We start from the raw sequence: 25675 nt of genomic DNA, 5'->3' as shown, positions 1-25675 counted from the left end.
AATGAACCAATTTATAAGAGAATATCTGCATGAAATATCTGCATGCATATTTGTCTCATGTTACCATATATACACATATGAAGAAGAAATAGCTTAGCTTCTAGAACAGGGGTTTTTTTCTGCCTGATAACTTTATAATCAGTGTAACTGAAGCCTTCCATTTCGAGAAGGAATGTGCCTGAGACCTGGCTTGGCAGAGTCCCCTCCAGAATGGTCAGTCCTTGATTTCACTTCTGACAGGCAAAGTGCTGGAGGTGAGGGTGCTGTTGGTAATGTGAATATCCATTCACAGCATGGGGTCAACAGCAGTACTTGGTCAGTGACCAAGTCGCTTTGACACCCAGGCTGGTGACCTGGGGAGAAGAAACCCTGATGTGTTGAGAACACTTAATCGTGAAGTTCACTGTGAAGGTTTTCTGCTTTAAAGGTCCTTTTTGATCTGAACTTTCTCAAAAGAAATGCGTGTTTCTGATGCGTGGAACAGCCAATAAAAGCATCATCGGGAAATTTATTAATGTTACTGCAGAACTGTTCAAGAGGGATGATAGCTTGGACTAGTGAGGAGTGTTTTGAGTGAAGAATAATATGTAGTACATCTAGATTGATACGCGAATGGAAGGAGGCACATATCAGAAACATAAAGCACGTACTTTGTTCTCTTATCCATCACATGTATTTAATCTAGGGAACGTTACTGCTCACTCTGCTCACTTTGTAAGTGAAATCCAGAGATGAAAAAGAAGAACTTCATATGTTTTTCCTGACAACGGTAATGTTAAATCATGAACGATTTGGGGTGTTTCTGTAAAATTTTGTGATTTGTTGCATTCCTTTGTTTTCCTTCAGTTTTGGTCAGCTTGTTCTGAACAAAACCTCTTAGCTGAACAAAAATATATTATTACTACACTTGCTGATGTGTTATCTAAAGCAAAGCTATATTTTAGTCTGTCCTTCCACTGGGAAAAAGAAAGCAAGAGAAAAGAGCTGAATACATAGACAGAAGTAAGCAGGTAAACCAGAAGTCATATTTGTAGTCTTAGAGATCATTTAGATTGCATATAATTTTAGTTGCCTGTAATTTTTTTTTAATCTAACTTGTTTGTTCTGTTACAATTTGGGTTTTTTCCAGACTTAGGTCATTGTGTTTAATGGGATAAATGAAGAAAATAAAGAAAATTAGCAAATAAAGAAAGATTTTTTTTTAAAAGTCGTGCATGGAAAAAATATATTCAGGTCACAGTAATATCAGTGGCTACTCCTGTTCTGAGCATCTTGCAGGACACACTTGGTTAATTCCTCAGTCTCACTTTACATTACTCTGGCTTAACATACATGTCTTTTATATATCTCAGGTTTCGCTAAATGAAATAGGTTATAAAATATGTCAGAAGATACTGCGAATTTTCAAAGGGCATATTTAGAAAGGTAAAGGTGATGGTGGGGGAGAAAGGGGAGCAAGGTACCCCTGGAAAACAATTTTAACCTTGTTGGAATGTCAAGTCAGTAGTCGTTGGAGCAATTGAGGTCTTTTTTTCAGCTTGTGCAGTCAGACTGAGCTACTTGTACATAGCTTGAGGCTATTTTTTTTAATGAAAGTACAAAGAAACCCTCATCTAGAGTTTTTATCTTCATCAACAGTCATTTCATAGGGCTCATTCTCAGTGAATAGTGGTGAACACTAGGAGGTCTGCAGTGGAAAGAACACTGAAAAGGCATCATCCAAGAATACATCAAGACTATAGAATGGCCTTGCAAGGAAAAGCATTCACAATTTATAATTACATTGTTTTGCTTTAACCTCGGATGGCAACCAAGCCTCACACCGTCCTCCATCAGGGTGAGAAGAGAATCAAAAGGGTAGAAGTGAGAAAACTCATAGGTTGACATAAGAACATTTTAGTAACTGAATTATTAGAACAACAACAGCAAAGAGTTGTAATGCAAAGGAAAATAACGAAGATAGAAACAAAATAAGTGATCCAAATTGCTGACCGCCAGCTGACCAATGCCCAGCCAGTCCCCGAGCAGTGGACCCAAGCCAACCTTCCCCTTAGGATATTGCTGAGCTTGATGCCATATGGTCTGGGACATCCCTTGGGTCAGTTGGGGTCAGCCGTCCTGGCTATGTCTCCCCCTTGTGCAGCCCCAGCCCCCTCACTGGTGGGGAGAAGTAAGAGGCAGAACAGATCTTGGCTCTGTGTAATGTCTGCTCAGCAGTAACAAAACATCTTGGAGTTATCAACACTGTTTCCAGCACAAATCCAAAACAGCCCCATGCCAGCTACTGTGAAGATAAATAACTCTACCCCAGCCAAAACCAGTGCATACATAAACAATTCTGTATATGGATTTGTAAACTGCAGTTTGGTTTTGGAGGTCAGAGTCTGCCTTTATTGCAGAAAGAATGTTAGACATGTAGAGTAGTATGCTCTTCAAATTCAGTAACTGAAAACTAAGATAACTATTCAGTAAATACCTTGTTTAGAAAGTCCTTTGGAAGCTTTGGAGACACCACAGAAAGTGCTGAATGTTTTGAGATGCTGAGTTAGTTGCGTAGCTTGGGTTCCATGAAGACTGGATTCCTGAATGCATATTACCGCTGCCTCTATACCTGATCAGTTAATAACTACATTGTGAATATTTTTTTTCTCAAATGAGTGGTTATGAGCAATCATAAATGCTATTTAATTATATATCCTACGTATATTTTATTCCTGGGTGATTAATGGCTGATTAAAATGTGTTTTTGGAAAATTGGAGGCATGACTCTCAGAAGAATTTGAATTTGTGAACGTTATAAAACCTTCATTTCTATTAAATTTCAGAAGCTGAAGAATTAAAAGGAATTGAGAAAAGAAAATCCCACTCAGGCATCACAATCTGACACCCAAAATTGAAACAGACATCTTTTGTATCTGAGGGATCCCTTCCTGCACTGCATCTGAAAAACTTTACTTCTCTGGAGGACTTTTGTTTATCACATGAAAATGATCTTTAGCTTCTACAAGCAAAGATGTCATCTCTAATTATTACTTACCATTTCCAGACAAGCAATTCATGTCATCCAACACTCATTGGGAAAATCAGCATTTCAAAGATCTTCTTTTTTTAATTCTTGTTTGCTTCAATCAAAATTTTGTCACATGTCCTCGTGAAAGATTGGTGTTTATAATCAGTGCTGTAAAGCCCAGATCCAGTTATATCCAGTATTAGATTATGCTATGTTGTATTATTATAACCACTTGTCCAGTGAACTTTGCAGTATCTCTGTGATTCAGGAACCTCCCTGCGTAACCTGTTCCAGTTACCATATGACCCCCTAATAGGAAGAAAAAACAAAAAACGGTCTTTCTAATGTCTAATTGCTATTTTTCATGTTCTAAGCTGTGTCCATTGTATCTGGACTTTTCATTATGCCACTTAAAGGATATGTCTGGCTCCATCTTCTCTCTTGCCTGCAACAGGTACCTTCCTCATTTCGTATCACGTATTTGTTGTTACTACTACAGAAAGAGCCTCAATTCCAATTAGTGCCTAATTGTAGTTTTCACTATAAAAAACGAAAATGTAGAATAATTTTTCCTAGCAACTTCTTTTTTTTCTTTTTGTCATCTGACTTTTACTCTTCTTGGTTTGAAATTTCACAGTTCCAAATTGAAATATTTTAAAGTGAGCTCATTTTTCCCTCTTTTTTTTTCTGTGCGTGTAGGTGTGTGGTGTCATTCCTAGAAAGCATCTTAGACAGAAGAAAAGGCAAAGGACAAACTACTGATGGTACTGCCAGTAAAAATTTAAAAGTAACATAATTTCTCAAATAATAATGGTTAAGAAATAGCTGTTTAAGTGTCCCTTTGACACTTGTTTGTTCGTCGAAAAGCTTACACTTCTTAGAGGAAAGGCATCCCAATGGCTAACTCTGTGTCCAGGGGATCAGCAGACTTTTGCCTTTCTTGAAATGAAGGAGAAGGTAATTTCTGGAATAGGCAGTTAGTTCTCTTATCTTTTGAAAGCTTCCAGATGATATTTTATATCAGTGAAAACATTTTCTTTTTCAGTATTCTGCAAGGTAGGTGGAAGAGAGAAGATTGGCTTTACATTCTAGAAATTCCCATAAATTATCACTTGTAATTTCAGGTGGATTACTTGCTCTCATAATTTATTGTTCTTACTTTATTTATTAGTGGAAATGGGGAGCATTATACTGCTATTTCCTAGTTCAGCTAACAGAAAACCAGCTTTCTGATAAGTCTCAGTCAGGCCACTGCATTGTACAGCTTCATAGATCAATGTCTTTAGTGATTTATATCTTCTCATTGATTCTAGAAAGCTTACCATTTCCAGGCTGCAGGGACTGTTTCCATCTCTTGTTTTCTATTGGCTATAGGGCCCATAGTGTTCCATCAAAGGGTTCATCATCAGTGCACTGTTTGTTTGATTTATAGAGCAAACTGAATACTTAAAAATAATGGTCAGGGCAGGATGTCATTTAAGATTTGCAAAATACTGTTGGTTTCAGAAAAGCAATGACAGTTTAAAGCAGCTTGAGAAGCTTACACAATGTGGGACTCAGTGGGAAGTTTCTCATTAATTTCTGTGGGAATGGATCTGCAGTGAGCAGCATAATCCTAGTTTCAGTAAGATTTGAATTTTTAGTATTTTTATTGTCTCTTTGTTGACATAGAGCACTAGAGATGTAGATGAGCCTTCACTGTAGAATTTTCATCAGGCTGCTGTGTTTGCATCCTCTCATGGTACGGGCATGTGTCTTAAATTCATTTGTCTAGGGAGACCCAGAGCTGGGTTATTGCTTTTTTTTTTTTTTTAGCTGTCCAGCTTACTTCCAGAGTACCATTTCCATCTGTTACCTTTTCACAGAAATTAAACTGCACTCATCAGCAGGATAGCACTTACTCTGCCTTTGCTGGACTCAGGACCTGGAGAGGATTTTGTTATCCAAATTGAAAACCCAGCCTGCCTGTGATTGTTCAATACATGAGATATACAGCAGAGACTGTTCAGGGATGTCTTTACTTGAGGTAACACAAGAACTATAGGACTCCAGGGAAAAAGAGGAATAAGCTGCTTTACACCATTGTTTCCTGCCTTTAGCCTGCTCACTTTAGAACTCTCTGTAGGATTTGACCATCATCATGCAGGAGATAATTTCCTCATGCAGATCTCTCTGCCCCTTCCTTCCTTCCTCCCCCAGCAGTCAGCTGCCTTTGATATTAACAGATTTTGCACTCTCCAGAGGTTTCTGTCGTTCCAAAAGCTTTTCTCATCCTCCCTCTTACTTGACTTGACTTTTGGCACAAAGGGTGCCTGTTTGCTTCCTTGAGTGTGGATTTTTCACTTTATCCTTACTGGATATCACCCAGGTGGAACTGGTGAAAGTGTCAGGGCAGTGCCCTCAGCACATGACATGTCTAAGCACAATTTCTAAGGTTAGTAGTGTTTTCTTCTGTTCTGCAGCTTTTCTAGGTAGGGTAGGTGACATATCAGGGACCTTTTTAGTCTGTGCCTGAAACTCAGTAATAAACTAGTTTTGGAACTATGTGAGCTGCACTTCAACACTCAGCAGGGGCAACAGTACTAAGTGTCTTGAGGTATTCTAGTGCACATCATAGTAAAACAGGGTGTGTGTTCTTGATTATGCAACTCCTGTGCAAAGTTCATCAGATTTTGTAATTAGAAGATGAATAGGTTACTTCTTTATGTGGCTGGGATTTACGCTGTGAGAAGTTATATTACTCCCCTTTCTGTGATAAAATGTCATAAACTGTGCTTTCTTCTATCTGTCCTTCAAAATTGCTGCCCTGACTTTGTACAAGAAAGGTGTCCCAGTGCATATGTTTATGTTTTCTTCTATTGTTAGCCACATCTGATTCATATCACATTCTCTCCTAAAAATAATTGTTTGTGTATGAATTGTCATTTTTTGTCATTTTTTTCCTGTGAATTCACTGAAGTGTTTTATTTATCTCCATGCATTCCTTGGGGCAACTTGAAGTAAAAATGGTTTAATGGCTCTTTTACAGATACTTGCTTGTTGCATCAGTGAGTAGCAAACAGGAAAAAAAATCCCAACTACTATATTTATGGCCCCTTTGTGATCAGGATAGCACTAATGTTGGAAACTTGCTGGAATGACTCTTTGACATTTATGTTTCGGGGGTTAAGAATGAGATCTGTGCCTCATGGTTTGTGTAAGGGTATTCAGTAATTAAGCCCATAGCTTATAAAATTAATTCTTAATTAAAGTTTTAACACAGTAATAATCAATTTCTAAGCTAGTTAATATTGTTATAAATGTGATCTGCAGTGCTGATTTTTAATTCAGTTACACTTATGGGTTTTATTTAAGATAATGCCTTACTATTAACTCTCAAAGAGTTGTATTTGCGCAGTTATTCAGGCTGGATCAGTTCTTCAAGAAAATGTATACTTTTATGCTTAGACAGAGTTCATGTTGTGCAGTAGTTATGGGAAATGAATCCCACTTATTGACTAACCCAAAGATCATGAAAGTATGAGCCTTTGTATGTAAGAATTATCAGAAAGAAAACTAAATGCTCATTGAAAAACTTCTCTAGGTTTATGTTGACACCCAGTATTTAAATACTGACTTACCTGACATTTTCCATTTTTAATCTGCTCATTAGTTGTCACACTGGATCTGCTCCTGTAGTCAGAGAAGGTGGTTTACAAGGTAGAGCCTGTCCTGTTGGTGTTTTGCTCCAGTGATAGTCCACTCTCTACATCTGTGTAGTTCTCTGTTCCCCTTATGCCTTGTCATTTTGGGCAATGTCAAGCAGGCATTGCCTGCTTGAAGTCTTGATGTTTTGCTTGCTCTGTCTCACTCTCTCTCTCAACAGAGAACTCAGACACATAATTAATGGAGTTAGCAGGATTCACTGTTCAATCCTATCCTTTTTATAGACCTCTTGTAAAACACAGTTCACTCAGCAGCAGCAGCAGCTAATAACAGCCGAGTCTGACTGGCTTGTAACAGACTGGGGCACTTCTGGAGTTTTTACTGTCTGTTTAGTTCTCTCCAGTCATATGTTAGTGTGGATCTTAAATCAGTATTCATGTAGTAGCTGGATTCTCAGCCCATTATTTAGTAATTCAAATATTAGCTCTAGATGAAGAAAGGTGAAATACATTAGGCATGAACATATGTTAGCTTTTCCTCAATAAACTGTTTCATGTCTCAGTGGCAAAATGCTTCCATTGAAAGCTGGTATGTTCAATTTTCATTGCAATTTTTAAAGAAGAAAGTGGAAGTTATTTTATTAAAAGGATGATGAGTTCTGCTTTTCAAAAATCAAAGTAGATGTAGAAGTTAAGTTGTGAATACATTTGCAGAACTGGCATAGCAACATGTTTTACAGACCCTTCATGACTCCAGTTATTCAGTACTTTAATCATGTCACTAGCAACTTGCTCTTTTTTCATTCATATAAAGGGGAGAATTGAAGATATTTGCAAAGTTAAATTCATTTGCACGTGTAAATAATGACATTTTCAAAAAATCATTTCAGGAAAAGCTGTCAGAAGACAGTAGGAGATGTAAAGAAGGCATGGAAAAAATTCACACACTGGTAGATGAAGATTCGAGAAGTGAAAGCAGCAGCACTGAGGAGGAAAAAGAAAAGACAAAATTGCTATTGGAGCGTTTGAAAGCTTTGGAGGTAAGAAACACAACAGTTTCACACATAGAAGACCACCCTTCCCCCTTCCTCATTCATTTATTGGCACTGAATCACCCTGTAGTATTAATCTAATCTTTCACAGTTCACCTGATTTCATGTTATGGGGTATTTTTTTTACGATTCATTTACCAGGGATGAACAAGAAGCTTAGAACCACTAAAAGGATCCCTCTGTAATGTTGAGCACCAGATATCTTTAAAAAGAACTTAATACATTATTTTGATTCCATCAAGACCATTTAATAAGAAAAATTGGTTTTGCTCGATTTTTTTTTCAATTATTAATATTGCAAGACCAATATAGGTGGTTTAACAACTGTCATAAAACCAGTGTTACCTCTTTGTAGTTTAATGCTCAACTTTTAATTGCTGAACTGCTTGCTTGGGAGAGCTCAGGCCTTTTTACTGCTGGATTGCAGAAAATCTATTTCCTTGTAGACCACATGGAAAACTGCACACTCTACGTTTTGAGTTGTTTCTGGAAAATTAGGATCTGCAATAATGCACCTTGTGGTAGTTTCTAACTAAAGTTTTAAAGTTTCCTTAGGCAGCCATGGACAAGGTGCAGGTAAAACTGTAACCACTGTATACGTGAGCTTATTTTGTGCCTTGATAGAAGCAGGGGTTTCAATGTCTATGACCATGCATATTTTAATTTAATTTTTAAATACTAAAAAGTCATATTTTTAACTTACCAAGTGTCTCCTCCCTTCTTTTCTGTTCAAGTATCTATGTAACATTATAGGTATAGATAAATGAATGCCTGAAAATGATCTTAGTGACATTTTGCCTGTGTAGGGTATTGGTAAAGAAAGAATCATCACTGGGCCTATACATTTGTGGTTAAGTGTGAAGGCTCTTTCATATGATAATTTTTGGGTTGAGTTGTACTCTGATCAAATTTCATTTTGAACAAAAATTCTCTTGTTTTTTTTTTCTTGAGGACTGACTTAGTTAAAAGTAAAACATGAACGGCTATAATCATGTTTGGATCTAAATACAGAATCTGAAGTCTGAAAGGTATAGGCAGTCTCTGCAATTTTGCCTTAAAGTCTTAGACTGTTTGTAAAATAAAACTATGTAATGTTAAATAATTTTGCCCGGGGGAAAAAACCACTTGCTACTAATTTTTTTAGGCCATAAAACTGACAAATGTACACTTTACTATAGTTCTACTTTATCTGTTGATGGAGAATGGTTATGTGTTCCTTGTGGTCTTTTATTTCCAAAAGTGTTCTTTGCTTTGCCTCACTCCTAATCAGTCTGCATGACATTTGTAGTTCTTTATGTCATCAGTTGGTAGGAAGGTGTTCAATAGTGTCACAACCTTTATCAGTTCTGGCAAATTGCCCAGATACATAAGGTAGCCCTAAGGACAGGCAGGATCTAGTTCAGGAAGGGCAATGAAGAAGTCTCCTCACTGGTGTCAGTATTGTGCAGTAGCTTGTTCAAAACTACATATTAGCAAATGTCAATACTCCAAGAATTAATCTGCATAAGTAGTCTAAGGAGCTGTCAAAGTAGAAAGAGGAACTGCAGGGCCAACATTAATTGTGATCCAATATAATCAAAACAAATTGTTGTTAATTGTCTGTTGTTTAATGTTATGTATTTTTGCACTTTATTTATCTCTTGAAGAATATAAATTGTAATGTCAAAGACTGTATGGTTTATTAACTGACATATTTTTAAAGTTGTATGCAATTATCAGTTTTAATTATTTACTATTTTTAGAGTAATTATTCTAAATATATTGTTAGTCTATAGAGAAAGAAACAAAAAATTAGTTTGTTAGTTCCTGTGCTATGGGTGTCAGGATCTTTAATCTTACTTTACATGATTAGATGTTTTTGTATCATACACAATTAATAAAATCAGAAAGGCTAATAAACTGCTTACTAAAGTTGGTCCTCCATCTGTACCCTCTAGAATCTGAAAAGTGCCTAAAAGCAGGTGTTAAAAGTAATAGTCAGAATGTGGGACCTAATCCATTAATATAATTTCATTAGTATCAGCACTATTGAGAAAGCTTTTGACATCTCTTCCTATTAGTTTGGTTTTTTACTCAAGTGTAGCTCATGAAAAGCTGTAGCCTTGTCTGTTAGAACATTGTAGGATTATTCTTCAGGAATTTCTGGCACTGTGATGAAAACTGTAGTCATCCTGTTGTGTTGGATATGGACCAGGAAATTATCAAATCTAAGAATTAAAAAAGGGGTGAGGCTTCATTTTCACAGGAAACTTTCTTTAAATGGCTTCCATATCATGGGAGTATTGTTTAATATTTCTTCTTTTTTTTCTTATATTTGAGTGCTGTCAAATGTATTGCCAAATAAATTTCAGTACCCTTTACGTTTTATTAACTTCTGTTTAACCTAGAAATTTTCTCACTGAATAATACAAATCAGTATAATAAAGTATCTTTGTAGTCAGCCCAAGTAAAAGCTATCATATACTTTGATAAGAGATATCTATACATATTTTCCCATTGCTCCTTTTACCTATAATTTTTTTTACATCCTTTGTCATTTACAGCAAATTCTATTTCCACTCTACTGACTGATAAATACCATACGTTTCTAATCAAATGAAACAGATGACAAATAGCAAATGGTTCATACCATCTTGTATCCCATTTTATGTAGTTGAAATTAATCATGATTTCCTGGATATCAAAACTCCTTTGTGCCTTCAGCATTTTTACTTGGCTGCTCTTGAAATGCCATTTAATTTACTTCAGCAGTTATGATCAAATGCCTTCTAACTCTTCAAAAGAAAAAAACATTCTCTGATAACTTCTCTGTGCATTTAGAGTGCTGCAAAAAATGAAATATTAATGAAGTATGGTGCATAACTTGAACTCTGTGGTGGAATTTCATTTAGTTAATCTGCTTTCATCACCAGAGGAATTGCAATTTTTTTTTAAAATTGTAACCAGAAATGTACAAAAATATAACGTATTCTGGACATGCATCAACTCCCAACCAGCAATTTCAGGTATGTGCAGGTGTATAAACAGTTACAGTAAAACAATAATGTTATATTTGCAAAGTCATATACATACAAGTTGGAAATTTTTCATAAAACCTTAATTTGCTCTCCTGGGTATCTTAGGTGTTATACAGACTCTCACTGCAAGATTGTCTACTACTATTTCTTGTTTCTAGCAAGAACAGTTTACACATTTAGAGTCCACAGAGGAAAGCTTTAAGAATATTCTGTATTAGAAAAACAGTGTCTGTAAAGGCCTTAAGACTGTCCCAGAGCTTTGTTATCCAATATGGAGCCATGGGTTCTCTGCCCCAATTTAGACTCAAAGTGACTGAAATACAGGCTACCCGAGCACCTGCATAATTGCAAGTGATTTAAACTGATACACAGCATTAATGTCAGTCTTAGTCTAAACATGTCTGTAAAAGCCATAGTTACTTTGATTTTAAAAATTTAATCAGTGATAAATACTGTGTCAGCTTTGAAGGCTTATTTAAGTCTGTCATTTGCACAGACATTTATGCAGTGAGGATAATTCGTTATGAATTAGCTGTGTCTGACTCTATGAAATGTTCCATCTCTTTTGGACTTCCTTCTTTGCAGCTGAAGTAGTGCAACTTTCTTAGAAATCTTTTGGTTGATTATGAAGAAGGTAAGCTGACAGGGATTGCTCCAAACTAAAGCACTAAAGAGTACTTAATGCAGGTTGTATTGGTGAATGCTTTGCTTTGACAGTAAAAAAGGGATTCTGTAAGACATACAAGTTTTTCTCATGGTGTTGTGTCCTCTCACACACTTCATGTCCTCTCAATTCCTCAAGAGAAAAGGGCAGTGTAAGTAGATGTTGGATGAAGACTCAAGAAGACTGGATTCAGTTCCCATCTCAACTGCAGATGTCCTGCATCCTCAGCAGGCTAATCTATTTGTGCCTGTTGGGGATGCAGTTCCCAGTGCCCGTAGACAGATTTGCCCACCATAGTCTGTGACAGTGCATAACCAACACCTTGCTAAAACTGCAGTATTTACATTCAAATTAAAATAAACATTGTCAGCAAAGAAGTGGTTCCCCTGTTTTGCCAAGTGTCCCCATTCTGCAATGGGCATGAGTTCTGTTGGCCTCAGAAAATACTGAGTAAGGACTGCTCACAACCCTGCGTTTTTCACCAAACAGCAGCCGCTGGGGTAGCATTAAATTGTAACCTCGAAGTTATCAAATGAAAAGCCTAATTCATGTGTGAAAATCTCATTGCTTGCGGGTGAGTGGGACTCAATGAAAGTTTCAGTAAACTAAGCTGCAGTAGAAGCAGTATCTGCTGGGGTAGAGTCACGAAACCACTCTAATTTTAATTAAAGAATTTTGCCCTCTTGCCCTTTGCAGTTCATCATAGAAAGATGTGTTTTGTTTTAATAAATTGAGCTTTGGGAGAAAACTCACTCAGGATAATAAGCTAAATGTTCAAATATATTAGAGGGGTAATTTCCCTTGTATCATCACCATTAAACAAATGAGGAAGTATGTCAAGTATTTCCGATATTATGTTTTTACTACCCTGCAGAGGAAGAAAGACATGATGGCAATGAACTATGAACTATAAAAAAGAAATATGAGAAGGGTACATAATTCCTCAGTGGATTGAGAAGATAATTTTGAGTGGGATGCTGGTGGTTTTTACTTTGCTCTTACTTCATTTTCTCCTTTTTTTTTTTTTTTGTCTTCTTTTTTTTCCATGTACTACAATGTACAATGGTAAGAAAACTAATAATTATTTTCTTTTCCATGGAAAGAGACATACAGGATGATGCAGGGGCAAAGAGCCCAAGTTTCTGAAAATAACTGAGGAAAGACATCTTGTTTATTGAAAGTCAGCCACTTCACTGATGTATAGGAAATTTGAATCACTTGACTTAAAGGCATAGAAATATAATGAAACTTTTAAATATTTTCGTAGCAACATTCTAAATATTTTGCAGCAACCGGTCCTGTTCCAGCCAGTGTATTTAATCTGGTTCATCCACAAGCCTCTTCTTAGCCCAATACCTTGGCCATCCACATAACTAGATTCATTATGCTGATCAGTCACCAAAGGCCAACCTACTTAATTCTAATTATTGGATTATTTTACTTTTAAATTTTTTCAGTAGGAGACTTTTATAATTAGTTTTCTGAACTGTGCCTAAGAACTCTTTTGTTTTTTATAGAGGACAATGAAGCAAGGAAAGTCTTATTTCCAAACTTACAGAGTGGCTGATAGTGAATCAGCACTGACTTGCATCACTGGTTTCAAAAACAGCCAGTTTATTCCAGCCCTTTCCAGATAACAGTATTGGCAAACTGTTTTAGCTTTCCAATAACTGCATAAATTTTAAATTGAAACCAAACACGTACCATCAAGCCAAATATATTCTATAATCTGTTGCTGCTTGAACTCGTCTACTGTAAGTCCTCAATGGCTCAGTTGTTCCTAGTCTTTGGGAAGTAAATCTCATGGCTGCTGCCTGTTTCTCCTTGCCTCTGTGCTCTGGGGTGCTGTCCTCTATACCATCTGTCCTAGCCCACTCCTGCTGAAGTGTTCAAAAGCAGGTCTTTCCCAGCTGTTTGAACCTTCCTCCTGCCAGCTCATGTCCTCCTGCTGTTCACATCTTCCACTGTGGTTTTTCCATCCATCCTACAAACTACCCATGAGGGTGTGAAGCTCCATTCTCCATAGTTGGCACAGACTCTGGATAGCTTTCAGTGGTCAATGCACCTTACCAGTTGGGATATGGAAATAATATCGTCATATAGATGAAGACTAATAGAAACCTCTTCTGGGCAAACAGTTCAATTCAGTTAGTATGTGGGGAGTTTTCAAGAGAAGAGAATGTATTTCTTGCAGACATGTAAAATATTGATCTTTCTATTTTTCTCTCTCCTTTTACATTTTTTTTCCCTAAGCCAGTTGAAATTCATGGCAATTTCTTTTTTGGCATGGAAAAATCAAGATGTTCTAGTAGAGATATGAATTTACACAGGGATGTTGAAAATAGCTCTACCCGCTGGATGTAAGAAGAGCTGTTCAGATTGACTCTGTTTGTCATTGCTGCAACCATTTGCTGCTATCATTAGAGAGAGACTGCTGAACCACTGTTCCACCAAACAGCTCCATCTCCTGAAATGGGAGAGTGCCTTAATATAAATAACTGTACATTAACTCATTGTCTCCATGACTAGTCAAAGAGACATGGAGAAAGCCATGCATATCTGCATTTTTCTCACTATTCAGTTCAATGAAAGTTTTAAAATGATTTCTAAAATCAACTCTGGTGCCTCCTGGGAATTTTAGTGTGACTAACAGCTGGTAGACTTTTATTTTCTAACTAAGTCTAAGGAAAATAAAAGAATATTGAATTGCATCTCCTATGATGCACTGCAGCAGTGGTTCAGAAGCTGAATGTTTTGGGTCACAATTTGTAGAGCTTCTCAGTTTTTGGCACATGTTGAAAAGGTAAAAACTTTCAGATTGACTCTCTGTTTTCTACTATGCAATGCTCACGAAGCAGTAATCAATTAAAATTTGCTAACTCAGCCAAGTGCCCAACAGAATATGCTGCAACTAGTATTCCTGCTCTGTTGTGTCATAAAACTGCGTTTAATTGTTTTAAGTGTACCATCGTGTCATACCCCATCAACTACTTGTATAAAGGGAATTTTGCTGCGTATCAGAATTTTTCGCCTTTAGCCTGCTCATGCAGTAAACTCATGTTTTAATGAAAGTTACTCACTTTCTGGCTTCAGATATTTCAGTGAAGCCAGAAAGTGAGTAACTTTCATATCACACACATCAGTGTGTCCGAGTGAGGTACAAGGCACACTGAAAAGGCAGAGTGAGTAACTTACACTGTTCCTGATTTGTTCCTTCTCAAGGTAGAATGATATGAAATGCCCTTTTCCAGGGCAGTGAATCCATCATCTTCCAGGTGGAAGAAAATTTCTTATATGCAATTATTTACTTCACATTAATATTTTAGTCAGGATACTGTTTAAAATATGCTTTAGTTCACATATAGTGTTGATTTCTTTCCTAAATTATGTTGCATGCAGTTGTAAAATTATAGGATCCTCAAGATGGTGTATTGAGATTTGGAATTTTTACCAAAAAAATGAGAACATAGATAAACATTTAATGTTCATTTTAGCACAGCCAAATGTAATTACATATATTCATTGCAAAAGCAGTTTATAAATCCATTTTTTCTATGATATTCCAAGTTCCAGTCCAATGGCTCTTTTCTTACTGTTATGTGCTACAGAGAAAGCTCTGGGCTACTTACTTGACTGACATAACAAGCGGTCTTTAAATAGTTCAAAGTATTGAATATGGGTGCAAGAATAATGATCTGGTGCCAGAAGGTCTGAGGAATACGTGTAGTTGGCGAAGAAAAGGTAAGTCACAGAAGTCAGGGAAAATCATCTCGGTTTTATTAATCCTGTCAGATTTTCTCTATTGAAATGAATGTTAAGTGTATTCTGCAAAGAGTCCTTGCTAGGTTGCATTGAAGGAATCTGCTATTTCAGTCTGCCTTTTATATTTTAATGATAGTTTTTCAGTGCCCTTCTTTCCATGTGTCATGCCTTCTTGGAGGTAATCGGTAGATAATGTAACTTACCTTTTTTAGTGATCAGGCATGTGGGACAATTGAAAATTCATTCTCCCTGCTGAATGAAATGAAATTTTCCAACACTGTGTTATAGATCTAGGTGACTGTGTTTATCCCAACACATCTATCATTTCGGAGAGTGAGACTCAGAAGTTTTTTTAAATAGTTTCTGTCAGCTGTGAACTCTGGGCCCAGCTCTACACAAGCCCTTTCTGTGAGCTCCTCATTACTCACAGTGGCATTTGTTTCAGAGGAAAGATTGTGGGACAGAGATTTTAGTATCACATCCTATATTTTTAATTTACATACTAATGCATGCAATATGGCTGAGAGTAATGACAGTTCTACAGTTCATAAACTAAATAAGTAGTTGCAGTTCCTTTCAAACTAATATTATTTTAAAAATCCCGCTATTCTGTGGATGTTCTCCACTCGTCACATAGGAAATCCCAATTAATTTACCTCAGCTGTTAGAGCTGAATCCCTTACAACTCTTATATAGTAAAATAATTTCTCTTTTAATTTCTCTATACTGACCTTGGAAAATGCTTAAACAGTAATGAGGTCTGCGTAGTGATTCACTTTTTCTTAATTTGGTAGTGATTTCTTTTTTGTTAATTTTGTAGAAATACAGGGATTCTAGGCAGGTATGCTTACACTCACACACATTAATGGAGCTGTGCTGAATTCTAGCATGTAAGGGTCTTGGCTCCTGTGTTGGGAAATGTTTAACTACACATATGAAATCTGTGATCAACATACTCTTGAAATTCAGTATTTGCTGGTTTTATTATGCAGAGGTTTGTTTTATCATAAGGACAGTCTTTTCTTTCTTCCTGTGTTTTTTTTTTTTTATTATTTGTTTTGTTTTGTTTTGTTTTTTAATTATATATTTTATATATTGCCCATCCCTGCCAGTTGTAAGTTGCCTTTCCCCAGGCAGATCCTCCATTCTTTTTCATCTCAGGCTGAGCACTGCCCCTCTGCTTCCCACACCAGACAGCTAAGGCAGGGTGTGTGCCCCAGGACAGCCCCTGCTCTGCCATGCAGAAGTGTGCAGCTGTGACCTTCCCACTGAGACCAAGAGCTGCCGTCTGATATTTTTGACGTTTGGGCCCATGTTTCCTGTGCAGGTGGACACGTGCTTAGATTGCCTGGCAGGGCTCTCCAGTTCCATCTGGGATATACAGGCACATAATGCCATCTAGAGGGCACAGATTCTTCCCTTCCCACAGGAATACCTGTGATCCCTGCTGGCCTTCCATCACATGTGGTGGCAGTGCTCGTTCGCCTTTGTGATTCATGGATTTTCCTATTCGTCTTCCGGGTTGTGTGTACTCGGACTGGGAAATCATGTAGGAGAACAGAAGCGCTTACATGGTAATTACAGCTGTTTCCCTTCAATAAGCCAGCAGGTTTCCTTCTTGTCTTCACTCAAGTGGTCTTTCCCTCCAGAAAAATCCTTCTGATTTTATTTTAAGTGCTCTGCGTGTCAATGTTTAGGTTCTTCAGGAAAAAGTTCTTTTAAATAGAGGAAGCTAGTAAGACCTGGGGTTTTCATTCATCTTTTTGTTATACTGTAAGAAGAAAAGTACTTACATATTGGCTACTTTGCCAGACAAAATCCTCTCTGAAGTTATTGAAGCAACAGTTTCGGATCAGCTAAGAAGTGGGTTTGAGGGTTGTGCATTATGTGCGACTGTTGTGTGTTGCATCTCCCCTGTTGACATACTTGTTTAGCATTTCTCTTAAGAGTTAATGATAATCTGGAAATGAGTGGAGATAGGCTTTTCAGTGAAGAGGCCATGTAGCTGAAACAGCTAAAGATTCTCCTTACTTGCCTCCAATACCTCTTTTTTTTTTCATCTTTTGAACTTTACAGTTTGCTTCTTTAGACCTTAGACATGTGCCGGAGAAAAGCCTGTTGCCTCCTCCTTGATAATTGCCTTCAGTCCTGTATCGTATTTGATGTCATTATACTTTATCTGCTGTTACCAATAATGACTGTTTTAATATTTTTTTAATAAGCAATGAGCGTTCTTTCTGTAACCTTAAATCTGATCTGTATCATCAAAAAATAGAGTTTTATTAGATGTTGTATGTCTCCCCAGTGCCATGTAGAGACAGCTGTTACGTACATACATCCATAAATTTGACTCAGTTAAGGTAGGAGGCATGAAAAAGAGAAAAAGGCTGTTTTACAAGCTTTATAAACAGTGTAGGAATGATATGTCTTCCTGTGGGTTGCTGCTGCTGCTGTGCTTTTCACACCTGGGGTACCACTGAATCACATCAACTTTGGCTTAATGTACGTGCCATTTGAGACTGTTATTGTCAGACAAAGCTCGGTTTTTTTAAGAACTGCGGGTTTCTTCATTCTCCAAAGTGTGTAGTCTAAGGCTTTTCTTGGACCTCCCAGGGCTGTAGTTTACCAACAAATGTAAGTAAAAGGAACAAAATCTGAGATAAATTGTATATGTTGAAGAGCAAAACTAAGTCAATAATTGAGGAAGTGTTTAATGTTACACAGTAGCACTTAATAATATATAATTATAATAGCATATACTTTCCATGTAGCTGGCTTGAATGTATATGTTTCTGTACAGGTTCATATTTTCTATTTTAATGAAGTACAAAGCTATAAATTATCCAAGTAGAAAAATGGCTCTGGAACATCTCTGTTATGTGTGGGAAGAAGTCTTCCCAAGAGGCTTCTCTTTTATGTTGCTGTTATGGGATACATTCTTTTCCTGCCAGTTGACTTCCTTAGAGCTATCCCTATTAATTTAGGAAGATAGCCTGTTTTAATTGTATGTCTACCTTAGGAGCAGTGCAGTGTAACAGAACCAGACCCTCAGAGCCAAGGTGGCATTCTAAGGACCTGACACCCATATTGTGCACATTTTGGGGAGTTCACTTTGACTGAGCTCTAGTTAAGCCCATCAGCAGCTGGGTCTAGTTAAGCCCATCTTTACATTTCATGTAAAAGAAACCCAGTCCATTGTCTCCAAGGCCACACCATAGTGTGAGCTGTAGTCTGGTTGGAAAAATCACCTGAGATCAGGACACTCACTGCTCACCCAAGCCAAAAAGCTGATGTAGGTGGACCTGAAGTCAGCCAGCACAATAGGAGACATTTCATATAACTTGTTAGGATCACAGTCAGGTGATGCCACGTCAGACAATTTCCAAGGGATCCTCATCCCTCTGCATCCATCTTCTTTAAGTGAGCACAGTCTGCACAGGGCAGAAAAAGCAGACAAAACTCCACACTGTTGAAGCTTTTAAAAGACAGAATCTGGGGTCTGACAGAATTTGGGATCTGAGTTGTCGTTCTTTTGGGCCAAATAAAATTGCTCTGCAAATTCACTGTTCCAGCCTAAATGATTAAAGATTAAATGAATCAGAGCTTTCTATTTAACAAATGTCAGTGCAGAAGCCAACGTGCTGTGTATCGCTGTGTGGAGCGAGTGGCATTGCCTGCTACTTACTGTGCCTATAAAAACAAAAGAGAAAAATGTTCCAAGCTCCCAGGAGAAACAAGGTGATGTTTGCAAATAGAGTTTCATTTCAGTTACCAAGAAATGAACAGTAATTTTGTGATTCAGTTATTGGGAGTTAGCTATTGGCTACCAAACAATTGCTGCGCGTTATATGGCATTTGATTCTCTCCCTACCTGTCCTGCTCCGCTTTGCTTCACACTCTCTTAGCTGGGAGGGAGAGAAATAACAGGAGCCATCAAAAGAAGTTCATTTTGAAATACCTGGGGCAGTTGACTTATGGGTGACTTCTGATGAAGAGTGTGAAATTGCAGGAAACATTGCCTTCAGAAATAACCCAGTGCTCCCCTGTAGTTAAAACAGAGAAACTTGTTATAAATTTATGCCAGGAACTGTGAAACAGTCTACATTAATAGCTTATAGTGCTGGAAACCTTTTAACTTGAAGTCTGTAAAGGAATAGAATAAAGTGATTCAGCATAGGAGAAGGAAAATTTTATATTTTATTATGTTTTTAAATATTTTGTGACAGTATCAATTATAACATCACATAATATTTTACATCTATTGCATAGTATAGCAAAGAAAAGTAATTATTTTTCTCAGAATTCAAATAACAATTTTTAAAATAGAAAACCAGTTGTACCTTTTTTTCCATTTCATAAAAAGTCATACATGTTTCTTTGGAGGAAAAAAAAAAAAGATTATCCCCCTTGGATAGCAGAAAACTGGTATGAGTTTCCAATCACACAGCCAGTGAATGTGACATTCAAATATATGAGATCAGTGTTTTCGGGACTGTCAGCTTAAAATCATCTTTTTTCATAATTACTTTTGTTTGAACTAAATGAAGAAACTTAGGATAAATAATTAGGAAAAATATTTCTTGATAAATATTCAGCATCCACTTTCTCTGAAGACAGAGCAAAACATCTGTTGTTTTACCTTTCAGTGAGCTCCAAAATAATTGGATATGGGATACAATTGTGTTGTAGATTATACATTAAATGACACATAGGAAAAAAAACAGGAATGCAGTAAAGCTCTGAATCTTGCTATCATCAGCCCCAATGAGCACAGTCAGTTGCTCAATTTCCCTGGGGAAGGGGAATGGGTGAATGGGGAGGAGGTTAGTGTTGGTGTTCCTTCAAGACAGTGGCAAATTTAGCTCCAAATTTGAGTTGTTTATTAAAATTCAACAGCAGCCCTTCAGATCAGGTTCACAGAGCAGCCCAGAAGTACCATTTACAGAATTAAAGCCATTTTTTGCATTGACCTATGAAATCATATTTTATTTTTGTTCTAATGATATTAGAAAAGATATATAAAAGCTACTTTAAAGGAGAATAACTGCTATTGAGAAAAAGAATTTATAGAAATTAAAATTAAAAAAATCCTTAATATACACGTGTAGAGCCATTCTCTCACTCCTCTCTGCAACTGGACAGAGGAAAGAAAATGTAACAAAGGGTTCATGAGTTGAAATAAGTACCAGAAGAGGTCACTTAGTGATCACCATATGGGCAAAACAGACTCAAAGTGGGGTTATTAATTAAATTTATTACTAAAAGAATCAGAGCAGGAGAATAACAAGTATAATCTTAAAGACACCTTTCTCCATCTCCTTCCCAAGTTCTACCTCCTTCCCCCAGTGTCACAGGGAGATGGAGAATGGGAGTTAAGATCAGTTCATCACAACTTGTTTTCTGCCTCTGCTCTGAGAAAGGAGTCCTTCCCCTGCTCCCCATGGGGTCCCTCCCATGGCAGGCAGTTCTCCACGAACCTCTCCAGTGTGAGTCCATCCCACGGGCAACAGTTCACAAACTGCTGCCACCTGGTCACTTTTCCATGAAGTGCAGTCCTTCAGGCACAGGCTGCTCCAGTGTGGGCCCCCAGAAGGGCCACAAGTCCTACCAGGAGAACATCCTCCACTGTGGGCTCCTCTCCCCACAGGTCAGCAGATCCCTGCCAGGACTCTGCTCCAGCATGGGCTTCCCATGGCTTAGCTTCCTGATACTTCATTTCAACGTTTTCTACCTGATTCTCTTGACCATAGTTTTTAATTTATCTCAGTTTTTAAAGAAAAATAAGTCACTTTTAAAAAAAAATCAGTTGGATTACAAAATTATATTCTATTCCTGGATTTAATAGTTTAGTGTGATCTGCCAAATTTTGAAAAGGCAAATTAAATTTGCTAAAAGAAATATGTAAATTCAGCTTTTGAAGAAAATGAGCTTAAGGCCTTTGTGACTTATTCCTATACATAGATATTGAGGTGTCTCCTGTAAAGACAGTTTGTCCCTTGGTTGTCTTTTTCCTTACCCGCTTCTCAGTGACAAGAATCAATAGTAGTATTGCCTGTTTGTGCTATGAACACCTCAGCAGGACAAGTGGGGGGAAATAAGAAGCAGTTTCTGTTGGAATAAAGATGCCCAATGACTAATTTTCGTACAGAGATCTGAAATGTCCTATTCTTTTCAAACTCTACATTAGATGAACCTTGAAACTGAGTGTGCTACTTGGGGAGGTGTGGATAATGGAATCACAGAAAATACAAAACTGTCACTGTGCCAGTAAGCTCATTGTCAAAATTGCAAAGCTTTGAAGGATAACTTATTTATAGTAAATTCTGAAGTGGCCTTTTTATTGCTTGAAAAACTATCCTAGAATGTGTGAGTTTTCGTCAAGATCTGAATTAAAAAATAAAAAAGAAAAAGAAAACTTTCCTTTTTTTAAACTTTTGAAAAAGAGGTTGCCGTATGTATCATTTCAGAAGGATTCAAAGCCAGAATTTTGTTCCTAGTTTCAAACTTCTCTAAAATGTTTCCATTCAAAGCAAAGCAAATATTTTCTTTGAAAATGACTTCACTGTTTTCTATTGAGCTTCAGCATTGTATATACAGATAAACCACTTCTGCAAAGTGGTCTTAAACTATTCTTTACTAATTTCAAATAATTACTATTTCAAAGGATTAGAATTTCCCTTTGCAAGAAAAATTGAAACAAATGCGACTGACCAAATGTGATGTGATTAATTCATGTAAGAGTTTTCAATGCAAAGATACTTATGGATGTGCTACATACCAGTTGATGTTGTACACAAAATACCATTTCAGATTAAACAGGTCCACACTGCTTGCCTTTATCTGCCTGTGTTAATTGTAGGAATCAGTATCACTTACAATTTTAGGATCTCATACTTTTTTTTAATGGACCAGGGATTTTATTTTTAGTTCTTTCAGAGAGGAAATAACTGCCTGTTAATATTACATGGGGAAGCACAGTAAGTCTGTCAGAGTGAAATGCTCTCAGTTCTTAAGTAGAACAGTTCCATAAGGGAACAAATCATTTAAAACAAGAGAAAAAAAAAAAGAATGAGATGGAACAGCTGCCTCTCGTTCACAGTTTGCAAGGGGAAGGATCACTGAGTGTAAATATTGGAAAATCAGAAAATAAACAAATTTCACAACACACACAGTGTTCCTTGCGTAAAAATTTAGTCTTATTTCTAACATTTGTGTGGTGGCATCATGGCCTGTGATGTGGTGTCCAGGCACACACTTCTAGGGAGACACCCTATGCTTTTGGAACGGTGGTGGTTTTGAGAAAGGTGGATGAGCTTCATCATTCCTCCTTCCTGACTGGCCCAGTCAGTGTTGCTGTATGACAACATTGGCGTCACACAACTTCATGCAGAGGAGGAGTGAAAAAATGGGAGTCTTCCTGTGACATTTGGCTCCCCATGCTTGTACTTCTGTGCTTTATCAAGTGTATATGCCTTATATAGACCATGTATGTATGTCTTTAACATTAGGAAATAGGGATTTATACTGCCTGTTTTTGCTTATTTAGATCTCTTTTACTCCTCATCCTCAAAAAAAAATGTTTTATATTGTGATCATTTGGAAAAATTTTGGTGAAAAAAGGAGGACATCTTTCATAATTTTAATGTTTGTTCAAAGGCCTATATTGACAGTGCTTTACCAGTGGATGTATTGTAAGTCTATTATTATCTCTACCAGTAGAGTAGAATTCTTCTACTGGTAGAATTTGCTGTTTTCTACAATTTGCATGCAGGTAAACATACAACACTATTATTGATATATCTGCTAGTAGCCTAGATATTTATTTGCTCAAACAGAAGCCTGTGGTTATGATGCAGTCTGTTTTGCTAAATCTATTCCTAACCTTCTCTTTAAAATGTCAGCTCCAAACATATCTGTGGTGTCAGAAGGGAAAATGTTGAAGGTTTTAAAAGCTTGTCATTCTTAACTACTTTAGAGTTAACAAAAAGAAAAAAGACAAATATTGCAATTCTTGAACCAGCTGAAAATTGTCAACCCCAACATCTGGAAAATGAAAAAAAAATAAATAAAGGTATTTCACAGAGGAATTCCCAGGAATATGAGGGTTGCTTTAGTCATTTTTTAGGACACAGTCTCATCAACAGTGTATGAATCCCATTTGATTTTGGTTTGTTTGATTCAACCCCTGATGTTCATACATTTATTCAATATAAGTAGATTTGAAGGATTAAACTCAGTTATACCCTTCTTTCAAAAGGGAGGCTTCATATTAGATTGAGCACTGTTATTTCTTCTTGTATGAACTGGTAAACACTCAACAGACAGGAGAAGATCTCCATGGTTATGAGCCCTGTCCAGGACTCAGGTTGGAGTCTTTCCCTGTGACCTGCTGAAAATCTGTAGATAAATGAGCAAGGTCTGTGTCCTGATCTCTGGCAGCATGAAGTTGGCACTAATTTGAAAGCTGTTACATAATTTCTTCTGTAAATTCATGTTTAAATACATGAATCTACTCATCAATAATTGGTGAAACATCATATTCAGCTGCACAGACTTTGGGCTGCTTTTCATTAGGAACATTTAAAACTGAATTTTTAGTTTTAGTTTTATGATGTTGAATAAATATTTTCTTATTTCTTACATACATTAGTAGAAGGTTATACTGGTCCCTGTGAGTCTACGAACCAATTGGTAGCATGGCTATAACATAGCATGGTGAGACAGACTGCTTTTGAGATCTGTCAGTGGCTTGTTCTAATGTCATTTTGTTGCAGTAAAGAATTTAAAAAAATATTGTTGAAACTGTGAATTGCAAGAATGATCCCTACCAGTGCTGCCCAGTAAGGTTTAATGTGGCCTTTTTATAGACAGAATTATAATTGACACGTGCATGGTTCTATGTTTTCTTATTTAATGTCACATATGTATTACTTCCATGCCATATTTTAACTGAATGGGAATTGAACAGTGGCAGAGTATTTCAGATAAAATGTTTTGAGTGGGGTTAAAGATAATAGTCTATCACAAAAAAAACCCCCCAAAACAACCAAAAAACCAACATAAGAAAATAATGCAACTGAGAAGGTTGAAGGCACCCTTTTGTTTTGTAGCAAGGGTGAGAAGACTGGCTGTCATCATATCACTACTTTGTCCTTTTAGTGTTTTTTTTTTTCCCTCGTCTCCATTATCGAGAAGAATTGATTAAGAGCAGGACATTAGAAAAAACTCCACACTTTACTTAAGTATCAGTCCACTAAATTTACTGCATCAGTAGCAAGCATTCCCCAGTGTCAGTGTCCTGGAGACAATGGAAGTGGCCAGTGGGAAATGGTTTTTTAGTCCTAGAATTAAATTAAGGCTTTTGTTGCTACAATTATGTTGATTTAAAAACACAGATCTACTTTTCAGGACTTCTGACCAGCATAACTATAGTGTTAAAGTTTTCTCTGGCAATTTGTTGGATTAGTCTTTCAAAGGACAAATTTTCTGCGTTAACGGGGGCAGAATAATAAAAAAAGTTTCCTGTGGCCAAAGACACGGTACTGGTTCAAGTGGTAAACCCTTCCTAGAGCAGCAGCTTACCAAAAATGCTCTAAGAACCTAAGGAAAAAGTGCAACAGCATTACTTCTTTCTTTGCCAACAACAGGTTTTGACCTCTCATGTACGCTGCATGAAGCTGTGACCACAAAATATGCCAAATCAGAGCCTGAATGCAGGAAAAAAATTGCTGAGTACATTTGAAGTGCTTGGACAGCTATTAATACACTGCACTGGGCATGACAAATGAGTGTCTGTGTAAATCAATAACGCTTTCTATAAATGGACAAATGGTTTAGTATGAATAACAAAGGAGTGCACATGGTAACTGTGTTGTAGCATTCTGTCAGGGATTTTAAAGTTCACAGTCATAACTTTGTTCCTCTTGACCTTTATTGACAATACCTTCAGAGCATGTTGAGCTGCTAACTAGACATACAACCTTTAGACCTTCCTCTCCTGCTCATGACTAGATGATCTTTAAAGGTCCTTTTTGATCCAAACCATTCTATGATTCTGTGATCTCCTCTTCCCTTAGTGCAAAATACTACTCTTTGCTTTCTTCTCTCTTCCTTTTGTTTTGTCTCAACTTTACAATGGTTGAGTAAGGAAAAGTATCTTCTATGCAATTCTCTTTTATTCATGGTTCTCTTTTCATGCATTTGAGTAGAAAATTCAATGTTCTGTCTAATTTCATTGTGGTTATAAAACTTAGTGCAAACAGCTGCCCTGCAGGAGAAAATAGTGTTCTTCAACATCTGTGGAAGAGAGACAAAGTTATTAGCTGACCCAGAGATAATTTTTATTATTAGTAGAGCCATGTTTTTCATCCTGAGAAAGGAATTAAAATCAGAGTTGACAAAGTTTCATGTAATGACTGTGCCTTAGTAGTGGTATCAATTCAAGGCAACCTCTGTTTTGTTAAAGGACTCTGAAGTTTTAGCTTTCAAATTGGTTTTCCATAAATTCAGTTTCACAGAAAAATGTT

At 37.0% G+C, this 25675-nt stretch overlaps 1 protein-coding gene across 5 annotated transcripts in view; it reads left to right on the top strand.

The window, feature by feature from the left end:
- The window catches only part of NCKAP5 (NCK associated protein 5), a 370644-nt gene that overhangs the window by 240976 nt on the left and 103993 nt on the right, over nt 1-25675 (top strand). For all 5 annotated transcript variants that reach the window (XM_051810233.1, XM_051810235.1, XM_051810236.1 and 2 more), the window contains exon 7: nt 7545-7694. In XM_051810233.1, coding sequence (XP_051666193.1) covers nt 7545-7694 — 150 coding nt within the window. The remainder of the gene's footprint in view (nt 1-7544; nt 7695-25675) is intronic.

Source organism: Manacus candei, unplaced genomic scaffold, assembly GCF_025592945.1.
Source record: "Manacus candei isolate 608988 ecotype Guabito, Panama unplaced genomic scaffold, ASM2559294v1 h1tg000077l, whole genome shotgun sequence".
Lineage (NCBI taxonomy): Eukaryota > Metazoa > Chordata > Aves > Passeriformes > Pipridae > Manacus > Manacus candei.
Note: the sequence above shows the minus strand (reverse complement) of the source record. Positions and strands in the feature narration are given on the sequence as shown.